General features: G+C 39.9%; 1 protein-coding gene across 11 annotated transcripts in view; it reads right to left on the reverse strand.

The window, feature by feature from the left end:
- RGS7 (regulator of G protein signaling 7) overlaps positions 1 to 12,968 on the reverse strand; it is a 427,776-nt gene that overhangs the window by 93,335 nt on the left and 321,473 nt on the right. For all 11 annotated transcript variants that reach the window (XM_045011555.1, XM_045011554.1, XM_045011556.1 and 8 more), the window contains one exon: positions 12,658 to 12,709. In XM_045011555.1, coding sequence (XP_044867490.1) covers positions 12,658 to 12,709 — 52 coding nt within the window. The remainder of the gene's footprint in view (positions 1 to 12,657; positions 12,710 to 12,968) is intronic.

Here is a 12,968-nt window from a genome sequence, read left to right on the forward strand (position 1 = left end):
ACGGTGCTTTGAAGCTGGAGCTTGGGCTCTGAAGTCTGGAGGGGCTTCAGAGTCCCAGTTCCAGTCTGAGTCCACAACTTCAAAGTGCCATCTACACAGCGATTTTTAGCTGATATTAGCCACCCTGCTAGCACAAGTCTGTGGGCCTGAGTGTAGACGTACCCATTAACTTCAATGGAAATTGCTATGTGTTTTGGAAAATCTCACCCACAATAACTGGCTTACAAAATGTGGGCAACTTGACAGCTCAACAGTAAAATTAGTGAACATGTCCCACTGAGATATGTTGCCTCTTGGCAACAGCTTTTAAATATATTCAGTCACAATAACCCATTTTTAGGGTTCAGCCATTTTCAACTCTCAACTGCTTAATTATCGTTTAGAGCTCATGCAAAGCCTCTGCAGGGTTATTTTGTTTGTTTGTTTGTTTTTTAAAAAGAAGACCAGAGAGATAATTATGAGGTTTCAAACTCTGAACAAGGAAGAGGACTAATTTTATACATTACATACACCCATTTAGTGGAAAACCCACAGCTCCCATTCTAAAAGTTTAAGGCCATGAAGTTAGTTGCTCAGATGGAGCCTGATCAAACTCCCACTGATTTGGGAGTTTTGAATGGCACCAGGACTGGGCCTTTGAAGACTACAGACTTGCAACCTGATCTGAACCCAATGGGAATCGACTACACGTGTTGGGTACAAGTTGGACTGGAAAAAGGGTTGACACACTTGGGCCAGGTTCAGGTTGGGCTTTAAAATTAGGCCCAAGAAGACTGGGGGAGTGTGAGGCAAGGGCCAGTGGAGGTGGTGCCACAAGGAGAGGCAGTGCTGCACTCACATCAGCTCTTTCCAGATGAGGGAGAGAGAGACATAACGTGGCTCACCTGCGAGTGCAGCAGCATGGCCAGCCAGGACCCTGCACCAGTCAGCCTCTGCGCTGCCCCACCCTGCACCTCACCCCAATTGCATGGAGTACTGCATGGTGCCCTTGCTGCAACAATTCAGGAAATCTGAGGTAATGATCAGGGGGATCTGTAAGTGGCTACCGATCATGCGCTGCCACACCATCCCAAGGTCTATACCCCTCCCACTCTGACCCCTTCCCCGTGCCTGGATTCCTGCAGAGAGGCAGGCAGGAGGTGACAGTGGAAGTGAAGAGGAGGGGGGTTACTCTGTGTCTGCACAGTGATGGGGCTGTCCAACCGCCTGGCTGCCCTGGCTGTGGTCTGGGTGGTCCAGGGGGCTGTGGCCTCACCAGCGTACAGGTATTGGAGGCCCTGGCCTCTCTGGGGTGGCTGTGGGGCATGGAGGGGGAGCACTGCACGTTTATGAAGCAGAAGCACATGGTCCATTTGCAATGTCCCAGCCATGTTGCTCTTCCAGCTCCAACATTGGCACCTCTGCATCTGACCTTGCAATCCAACTTGAATCCAATAAAACCCAAATACAAGTGTTGGGTCAGGTCAGATATGACAATGACTTGACATACTTGGGCTTGGACCAGGTTCAGGTTACTTGTGGTCTAGTTGGGTTCAGGATGGGCTTTACAGTTAGGTCTGATGACACCTCAATAGGAGATCCCACATAGTAGGATCAGAAGAACCCATCTACACTACTACCCTGGTGATGATATTGTTATCTTTATGCAAGATTCCCAGTGAAATCAGTAAGATTTCTAAATACACAAGAAATTGAGGGCCAGGCTGAATGTCTGTGAGGCAAAAGAGAAGGGAAAAAATCTTTACAAGAGGTAATTTTTAAGTGAGTCTTTCAATGGCATGGTTAAATATTTTTGTTCAAAGCTTTTTTCAGCAAAAAAATAAAGATTTAATGATACTAACATTTTGTATTGATTTTGCCAAATTGTTTTGGTTGGAAAAAAATATAAAAATAATTATGAAAAGAAACCCTAACATGGACACTTTATTTGGTTTAATAGTGCCTGATATAGGTTAATTCAGTAACAAACATAAATCATGAGAATTTACAGACGTTACCCTCACCTATTTCTCAGAATACATCTGAAGCTAGTATTAGCTACAAGACCAAATTCTGGCTTCAGAGTCAATGGGAGTCATATGCATACATTCAATATTGCCAGGGCAAAAGAATAAAAGTTAAAATAAGGTCTACAGAGTTCAAACAGATGCTGTCCTAAGGGCAGATAAATTAGCAATCTTTGAATGTGCCAGATAAAGGATTAGAGTAAATCTGCACTGCCAATAGACAAATCTGTAACAAGTGCTCAATTTAAGTATCACCACCATTTACAGTGCAAATTATTCCTTTATCTCACTGATGCTTCTATAAAGCAATTAATTATTTCTGGTCTCTAGGACTTAGGTTTCATTTTCCACTTAAGCATAAAAAAGAAAAGGCCAGTTTTTATGTGAACAAACTGGGCACAATAACTTTCTTCATTTAGTCTCAGGTATCTACAATGCAATTACACCCTCTTACATAAGCCTGGGGATGTTAAGCTATTGCAGGCTTCAATAATTTTGGAGATCCTCATGACCATATACCACTCCCAAATGAAATCACTCGTATGTCTTTTGTTAGTTCCCTATTCATCAGCTGGCAGATTTAATTTTCATATTAATAATGAAATGGTCAAATCAGTTTAGTTTATTCAAAGCAATGATTTGAAAGTAATTCTGAAAATTCTGAATTATATTTATAAATCTTTAAATGGTATTCTTTCTATATGAAATTACATTGTTTATATTGATAAAGGCCAGGATTTAAGCTTAGATTAACAATGCATTTATAGTAATGCAACAACAAACAGATGTTTCAAAACAGCTATTTGGGTCACACTTGATTAGAAAGTTCAAGAGAACTTTTCCTAAGCACATTTATGAAAATGTTGGCAAACGACCTGCACCGGGCTGCACAAGAGAATTCTCAGCTATAACTCTTTTTTTTTTTTATAACCTTAGTCGTTCACCCCAAGAGTGACTCCAAAGTGCAAGGCTCTTTGACACAGAACTGTAATTTTTGTCTGTCTCATAACTGTGGCATTATGAAAAGCTGCCTCTCCTCCTATATTCTGCTGACCTAGTTAATGTCAGCTAAGGCATGTCAATAGCTGATTCCTAAGATAAAGTTCACGAATACAGGTAGAAGGCACGTATGGCACGTAGAAGGCACGTATGGACAGACTAACAGATGGTTGTCTGTCTGCATCAAAATTTGGCAGGCTTTAGGACAAAACACAGGGCATCCTGGCTCCAGCAAGCTTTGAATGGAGACTTTCTCTGAATCATTTGTGTGTCAGAGGTAGCTTCTGGTGACTGATGTAGCTCTCTGCACAGCAGTACAATGGGGTTTGAATTCATAGACTGTAGACTGGGAATAAACCTCGTAGGTCTAGTCCAGCTCCATGCTAATACAGGTTTGCTCCCTTGAGCACATAATAGGGCTTCCCCATTGTGGGATGAATCTACACTAAATAGATGATCCTTTTAGCCAGTCCTTCCACCAAACTACTAGCTCAGATATTCTGTATATGCTGCCAATTTCTATAGCATTCAGTTGTTTTACATTTAAAAAAATACAGAACTGCAATACTGTTCACGTACAATAACATTAACAAGATGCTGTACCTAGCGAGGGAGACTAAAGGACCCAGCAGTTAGGGCACAAGGCTGAACAAAATTCTGGAGACCAAGATTTCATTCCCATTGCCTGTGACTGACCCTGGGCAAGTCACTTAAATTTGTATCTTAGTTTTCTCCTCAGTAAAATGAGGTTAAATGCTACTTACTTAGCTTTGTAAAGTGGTGTGAGATTCCTGGAAGAAAATCACTAGCCAAGAGCTAATGGTTATTTTATCAGTACTAATGACTAGGAACAATGGGCTAAAAGTATGAAAGATTGCATTTGGCAGGAAGATTTTATTAGGGTGTGGATGTCTCTCAAGAGAAGTGTTCAAGCCCCATAGCTTGATATATAAAACTAGACAGGGCAAGACACTAATGCCATTCTAAGAACCAAACCTGTGATGTCAGGGAGATGGGTTAGATGACCTAAGAGGTCTTATTCCCCGTTCTGGAGTCTATGAATTCAAACTGTGTTGCTATGCAGAGCCATACAGAGATTAGTAAAATGACTGCCTACTAGAGAAAGAAAGTTTGAGATAACAGGTCAAATTTTCAAACAGGCATTTAAAACTGTGAATGCAAAATAAGTAGACAAACATGTTCTAAATGGAAAATGAAGCTGAATAAAAGTGTGGTATATGATTGCAATTGCCTGTCTATGCTTTCATTTACCAAGTATATGCTATGTTCTGCAGATGCAACTGAGGTATTATAGGCCAAGTTCAGCAGTACTATAGCTGAATTTAGCTCTGATTGGGAAAGACAATATCTCTAGAAAGAAAAACTCCAGAAAAGAAAATTGCCACTTAAATTCTCAAGGGCAATAGAAAAAGGTAGACTTTTTTTTTTGCCTTCTCTCCCATTTCATAAAGAATCCCTGATAGCTGAAGCTTTCAGACTCCACTTTACCTAGAGAAAGAGAGAAAGAAAAGCGGTATATTGCCACTGGGGGTTATTTCCTTATTTTATTGTAATTCAACCTGGATAAAAGATTCATGAACATTCATAGTAGGTAGATGAGGTAATATCTTTTATAGGATCAACTTCTGTTTGTGAAAGAGACAAGCTCTCAAGCTACACAGGGCTCTTTTTCAGGTCTGGGAAAGATACTCAGATTGTATAGCATAAGTAGTTAATATATATTGTAAGAGACTATTCAAGGTGAAGCAGCCAGTTAACTCCTTTACAGTCATAAGGACATAAGATGGGGGTTAATGGGTTACAGATTGTTGTAATAAGCCATAAATCCATTGCCTTTATTAAGACCATGATTTTTTAGTGTCTAGCAAAGTTATGAATGTAAGTTCCTAGGCTCGTCTTTTGAAGGTGTTGTGCAGGCCTCCTTTGAGGATGAGGACTGAGAGGCCAGATATGGAGTGATCATTTTGTGAAAAGTGCTTGCCCGTGGGTGATATGGTGTTTTTGTCTTTTATCATTTTGCTGTGTGAATTCATTCAATAGAAGACTTCTGGAGCTTGAAAGCTTGTCTCTTTTACCAACAGAAGTTGGCTCAGTGATCTTCCCAAAAAATCAAGGATTTTATTTAAACTCATCGTTCAGGTGAAGTGCATATTTGGGATTCTGAAAATGAAAAAGTAGAATCTTGCTGCAAATACACATGTGGAATTTGATGGATATATTTTATATAAGGTCAAATTATGCTTAGAATCATAGAAGATGTGCAAGAAGTTTAGTTAATGTCACCTTCAGATTCGTGATCCACAGATTTTCCTCTTTTGTTTGACAGATAAGGATAACAAAAGGATAACATACAGATACATTTGAATTAAAATAGAGACAAACAACACGAGAGAAAGCTAAAGGTTATTGGTTATATCAAAGGGGAAGTGAGGCTCTGCATTGAAGCTATTGATAGCTTGTCCTGTCAACTGCCCTGTCAAGTAAATTCCAAGCTCTCTCAAAATTTTGTACAGATATATTTGATCTTTGCTAGCATGAAACTGTTGGCCAATTTAGTTTTACATCTGTTTCTCTATTTTTTTACCCAGAGCTGTGTTTTTCTAACAAAATGCAAAACACTGAAATAATCTGCTAGCAAGATGCAAAACTGAAATGAATTTTTGCAAGAAGAAAACAACACTGAGGGACATTTTGAACTATCCATTTCATTTCTGATTCTCCACATAGTATTCTTCGTCTGGTATTCTGTAACATTTAACTCACTAGCATTTGTAATTGACTGCAGCCTATTTGCTTGGTTGTTTTTACAGTCTTCTAACGTCATGTCTTCTACCTGCTAAATTCTCCCCCCACTCTCCACCCCCCACACACCCACACACCCATGAAGAAGCAAATATCTCACTAGCCCAAGTCTGACACATGAACTTTCATATCACCTAACAACCACTGTATTTTTCTCTTCAACCAGAATCAGTGGAATCATGAAAATCCAGTTCCTTCCTTTGACTCCATTGGAACCCAACCCTGCAATCTCCTGCCCATTCAATCTCCATGAACTTATCCTGTCCTCATCTTCTGTAATCTTCCCTCTCTTTATCCTACAACATCAGTGATGCCATTATTAATCAATATCCACTTATTGAATTTCGTTCCCCAATTATTTCCCTTTCCCACTAACCAAGCACCTAAACACCTTCTTCAGCTATCTGAATGGCCAGTGACTTGAGAAACAGTGGTGCCTCCCTGGTCTAACATAATTAGAGCTAGAAATAACATATTTCTCACTTTAATAGCACCTTTCATGTGAGACTCTCATGTGAGAAACTTAGTGCACATTAGTTTAGCCTCACAACACCCTTGTGAAGAATTATTTGAGTTTGACAGATAAGGAAGATGAAATACACTCTGCCTTCTCTCCGAATCTCTATTACATTCTATCTGTCACTGTTTCTCACTCTCTGCTTTTCTCACCTGCTCATGTCTTCAGCAGAACTTCCCAACTGAGTTGGGCAAATTACGGCACCTACGGGCAGAGCCTGACTGGGGATAGCAGGCCATTTACTGCAGGAATGGCAGTGCCATTGATGCGTTACTACCTAAAGAGGAGCAAGTTGAAAGCTCCCCAGGGCCGCCCAGAGGGGAGGGGGGGAAGTGGGGCAATTTGCCCCAGGCCCTGGGCCCTGCAGGGGCCCCCACGAGAATATAGTATTCTATAATATTACAACTTTTTCTTGGGAAGGGGCCCCCGAAATTGCTTTGCCCCAGGCCCCCTGAATCCTCTGGGCAGCCATGAAGCTCCCAAACAGGAGAGGAGGAGGATGAAAGGGTGCAATGCATGCTCCCTATACAACAGATCTCAAGGTTCTGTCTGGTTCCAGGAAAGTGGGACCATGCCCAGACTCTGACCCAACAACTTGTCCTCTTTGGTGATGCTATACACCCTGCACAGAGAAGCATAAATTATTGCTGTCTCATGAGCATGAGTGTCCTAGGGAAAGGGCGAAGAGGCTCCCTGTGCTGCCATCCACACAGAGCACTCCACAAATTGATTGCATCCAGACCGCCAGACACTTTTGAACAGACCCCAACATATTTTTTAGTTATTATCATCATTATTGGTTGGAGTTTCTTATTATTTTTTCTAGAGTCTGGACTTTGACTATAGCTTTACTAAGAAATTTGGACCTTGACAAAAAATAATTGACTACCCTGGCCTACACTGTAATTGGTAAGAGCCCTCTCATCCTAACCACCACTGTTCCCTGTCCTTCACCTCTAGTGCAGAAAAAGCTGCATATTCTTTTAGACTCAGGAAACTTTTGTTTTTCATGTTGCCTAGATCTATATATTTGCCTACTATCCCCTCCAAAATACTGTCCTGTCCACAGCAGACACTATCTCAATCCCTTTGCTGAAGCTCTGATGCAGGTCTTCCTCTCTTCTTAGCCTGAACTAGTGGAATGATTTCCTTTATGGATTTCTTCACTCCATACTACTAATTCTTCTAACTTTGTTTTGTCCAAAATAATCACCTCATTTATACCATAAAATGGGAACACATTACCCGACCTTTAGTCCATTTCAGGAACCAGTACATTACCTCTCCTACAGACTTAAAGAATTTGCCCCTCCCACACCCAGCACCCCCCACCTCCCTTTCTGAAATTATCATTGTAATTCAGCCCATTCCACAGATTTTTTGTCTATCACTGTTTCCATTCACATTCAAAGACACATATCTGTCTCCTTTTGTCCCCGTAATCCAGAACAGCTTCCCTATCTCATTTTACCTATGTGAAGATTCCCTGATAGCTCATATCCATCTCTTCTCCTGAATTACAGCTCCTAACTCTAGAACAAAAATTAAATCCTCTCCAACTCTCACTTTTCCTGTGCTCAATCCATTCTATAATTTCACCCACTTCTATTCACCTTTCTCCTGAAACATGTCTTATTACCGCCTCCTCCTCCTCCCCACAATATTCTGTTTTCTACATTGTTACAATTATTTGTTGTATTTACATAGACTGTAATTACCTGTGAACCTTGGAATTTTTCTCTGCCTTTCATCTTTCTTCTATATTACATTTAAACAAGAGAATGTGGGAGAATTAAATTCCTCAAATTCCCAACAGCTGTGAGTCACTAAACCCAAGAAAGGAACTGACAAGCCTCACAAGAAATGAACCCATATGCATATGGATTAACATTCATTAGATTTGGCCAAACTGAAATGAACCCTGATCCGTCTGAGTATGAACATAAATAGCCTCAGTATTTCATAAACTTGCAATGACATGGAAGTGTTTTTAATTTGCCAGAAGAACCTCTATTAATGTAGTAAATTTAATTTTAAATAAGAGGGGAGTTGGGCATATAACATTTTAATTTGCAGAATAAATTGTTTCGTCGGAGTACAAGTAAACAGTATGTTCAGCCACTAGTGCGCTCACTCACTCTAGAGCAACAATATAAAGCAGAGCCAGCTTTCTAAACTGTGAGTTCATAGTTTTAATAGCCACATGAACAAGTCATAAGGTAGGAACTCTATCCAATACAGAGAGGGTGCAGAACTACTCAAACTCCACCAATCTAAATTACTGCAAAGGATCCACACCTTTACTCATGCACCAAGTCCTGCTGAATTCAGTGGAACTTTGCATGGGAGAAACTTTCCAGCATGGTTGGGTCCCACTGTATAGAACTTTAAAATTGATACAATCAGTTAAATGAAAGCCAAGGATTTACATGTTTAAAAGTGACTAGTTATTCTGGGTGCCTAAATTGAGATATTTTAAAGGATCCTGATTTTCAGAGATTGAATGCTCAGAACTTTCTGAAAATTAGGACCTTCTTAGATGTCTCAGTTTGAGCATCCAAAAAGTGGGCATCTAGTTACCTTCAAAATGGAGGCCAAGATATTTTACCTTGATCCAAGATAAAAGTCTAACGCCTGTATCAGTAGCAGGGTTCACATCACTTCCCTATAGCACTGCTCTAGGAATTGGCCAGCAGCCTCCTAAAATATATTTTTGGAGATTATTTTTAAAGGATGTGTCAAGAAAGGACATCATCTGTTTTACACACCTTGCCTATAGCTAAATCTTTGTCATGAAAATATTGTATACCCTTAGCTAACATAAAGCAGAAAGTGAAATAACATGATAAAGTAGATGTTAACATAGTCTATAATGGAATAAAAAAACATTTCTTTTTCGAGTTAATTTGGTAATGAAGGAACAAATGCAATGTCTCAACCTTATTTCATTTCTAGCTTAAGGTTAATTATTTTATTGTCACTGTTCATCATGGGCAGCAGTACAGATATTTAAGAGTAGGTTAGATAAATGTCTATCAGGAACGGTCTAGACAGTATTTGGTCCTGTCATGAGGGCAGGGGACTAGACTCGATGACCTCTTGAGGTCCCTTCCAGTCCTAGAATCTATGAATCTTGCAAGTAGTCTGCATTCAGAACTCCCACTATATTCAATATATGCAATTAAACTAGCTAGGATAAAAATTCATAAATATAATATGAACCCTTATGCTTCAGGATATAAAACAACTTCTAACTGCCTGGAATTGGGAAGAAGGTTACCCAAACAGGGATATTATTGCAAAGTTGTCCATTGTGAGAGTTTTAAACATTCCTCTGAAGAATCTGCTACTGGCCAATTTTGGAGATGGATTAGTGCATTAGATGGACCACTGGCCTGATCTGGTATTGCCATTCTTCTGTTCCAAGAGGAAGTTGTGAGCAGAGCACTTACTGGATGAGGCCCTGAATGCTATGTAGCAGCAGTAAAATGTCAGCTGTCCTTCAGAAACACCAGAAGCATTCATAGTTTTAAAATGACTGGTAAGTAAAAATAATGCTTTGAACATTCCTGGGGTTCTTTGATTTTTGAATGAGCGTGTTTTCATTTAGAGCCACTGTAATCAATGGGTCAGTTTCTGGAGTAAGTTACTTCTCAGCATGAGTAATAATGCTAGAATCCAATTTTTAATTTTAGAATTTAATTTTTAAATGTCTAGCTTTGTCACCGTCTTGAATGCAGAACTCCTACAGGCTTCAACTGAGTGTTTAAAAATATATAGGCCCTAAGGTACAAGAATTAACTACTGTGGTCTAAGAATTTAAATAATCTTGAAAAAAGATTTCTTGTTAGCTATCATAGCTTGGTGATCCAGTTATCTGGACTGAGATTGCATCTGTTTGTTCAAATCATTGCTGTATGTTCGGCAGAAAATCTCAGCGCCCTTCCAGGCCATGCATGGTGATAGACCCTAATCAGCAGAAGGGTTAATATACCATGGAAATCCATTAAAAACTCAGCACTCCACAACACAGGATTTCTAATTTTCTTTAAAATCATGCCCATCCCCAGGCCTTCCTATACTACAAACAGGAAACTGAGCTGTTTAGTGGTAAAGCCTATATGATAACTGGGGGAGCCCAGCACAAAGAAACAAGAAACTCTCCTGGCACATCACTGTGTGGAGGGATAGACAGATCCTGAGATCTATTCTGATACCCTGGAGAGTCCCTCTTTGCCCCACTCTGCCCCCCGCCCAAATTGATAATTCTGATTCTGACTGTGGGGTTTCTTTTTTAATCTTCATTATTGCTTTTTCTCAGCTAGAAGGTCACTTTAATAAGGCAGCTAGACACTGTTCCTCCCCGTTAACATCAGTGGATAGTAACAGCAATTTTCTCAGGCTGACTTCAGGCTCAGTCTACTATTAGACCGTGAAGCGTTCTAACAAACGTTTTAGCATATTTATTAACTCCCCCAGTTATCCCATAGGCTTTTTCTAGTGAACAGCTTGGTTTCCCTTGGGAACCATGTTTCATAACTTTCTGGTCTTCTGTAACCCAGGAGACTGTGAATAGATAGGACAACACTTAAAGGAAAGCCGTGAAAAACTGCTAAGAAGAAGGAAAGAAATAGGTAGTAATATTAAGTGCTGAATCAAATATCTTCCTGCCTCAGTGACTAATCACAGCTGTCTAAATATTAGATCCATAGCAATATTCTGGACTTCTACTGTACTTTGAATCTACAAATCTCAGTGTTTTACAAGGTGGCTAAGCATTTTTATCCCCATTGTACACATGAGCTAACTGAGGCCTGGAGAGGATAACATCAGCATTTTCAGACTTGAGAGTTGTTGGTGCTCATCACCTCTGAAAATTGGACTAGTTATTTAGATGCCTAACATTAGGCACCTGAGTTTGAAATTGTTGGATTTAGTGATTTACCCAAAAATCACACAAGTCAACTGTGAAGATAAGAACAGAATGTTGGACTGACTCCCAACCTTATGCAGATTCCATTAGCCCACATCTCTCCAATACTGAGGTTGAACACACAGTAGTGCACACCACCTTGAATTTCCAAAGCATTCAGCCAAGATATTTTTTTTTTAAAATGGGTGCCTGAAGTTAGGATATTTAGTCACCAAAATTAATGGGCTGTTTTTCCAAAAGTCCTGAGTATCCAGCAGCTCCCATTAAAATGAATGGGAGCTGTTGATTGATCAGTTTCATGGAAAACCACACCACTTAATTCGGTGCATACATGTCGACATAGGAACCTAACTTTAGATACTAATTTTTGAAAAAAATCTTGGCTTTAGTCATTTTATAGTGTTTGTTTGTTTTTTTTTTTTTTACCAATTATGCACGTATAATTTATGGCACCTCCTCAGAATACGGGATTTCAACGCCCCTGCTCATATGGCCCCTCCCTCTTCTCCATCAGCCTACCCACGTGGCCCTGCCCTATTTTAGCCCACACACGCAGCCTCACCCCCTTCCGTGTCGGCCTCCTGCACTAGCTCATCCCTGCCTACATGACTCTGTCCCTGTGTGTGAGCCTGCTTGCACTGACCCACCCATGCCTGCATCACTGCATACAGAGGTGTCGCCTTGACCCCTCCCCTCTGGCATCCTCCTGCATCTACAATCTCTTCCTATTCTCTCCTCTCATTTTCAATGGACAAAGCCATGTCCAGTGCTAAGTCTCTACCGGACAGGAATAGTACGGCATAAATCTAGGATTGTCCGGCTTTAAACTGGACAAATGGCCTCCCTACATATGGCATGAAATAACATATTGTACACAGATGTGGCCATTCCCATCCATGTGAACCTGAATGTATGCACATGTATTTGTGTGGCCATGTGTATGAACAAATAACTGATTTCCACATGTCCACTGGATACATACATGCACATATCTTTGAAAGTTTGGCCCACTATGAGTTTGAGAATCCTCACTAGCTTGCTTGCATGTGTTTAAATCCCATCAGCATGGTAGAATCACTACTTTTAAAGTACCTTCTCTTTCACTGAGACTTTGTCACCATATGTATTTACAATGTGCACAGCAATGCAATGCTATTTCTGTATTCCTGGATCACATTCATATTTGACTTCTGCCTTAATAAACTTTACAAAATCAAAGCCAACCTTGAGCTGAGCATCAGCAGTTCTTGCATTGGGATTGAACAAAACAACAACAGTGTTTTTAATGGTGGGATGGCTAAACAACACAGACTGTAATAATATTTTTATACATACAATACAAGACTCCTGATAGAAAGAGAATAGGTATTCACACTGACCATAGTCTGTATTTTCCGGCTCCCAACAATTTGATGGCCAAAAATAGGGTGTCTATAGAATAAAACAAAATAAAACAAAAAAGCAGGGAATTCAGGTTAGACAAAGCAAGCATTATACAATTTCTAGACTGACACTGTTTTGTAAAAGTTATTTATGTTTTCTTTGGAAATCCACTGTATTGTAAATCCAGCAATTTTGAAATAGGCATCAAAATGGCAAATTAATTTTGTATGCTTATTTATGGTATTTGTGTAGCATGCTAGAATGGCAGCTAAGAAGAATGAAGTATTATTATTATTATTATTGATAA

The sequence above is a fragment of the Mauremys mutica genome, chromosome 3, assembly GCF_020497125.1.
Source record: "Mauremys mutica isolate MM-2020 ecotype Southern chromosome 3, ASM2049712v1, whole genome shotgun sequence".
NCBI lineage: Eukaryota > Metazoa > Chordata > Testudines > Geoemydidae > Mauremys > Mauremys mutica.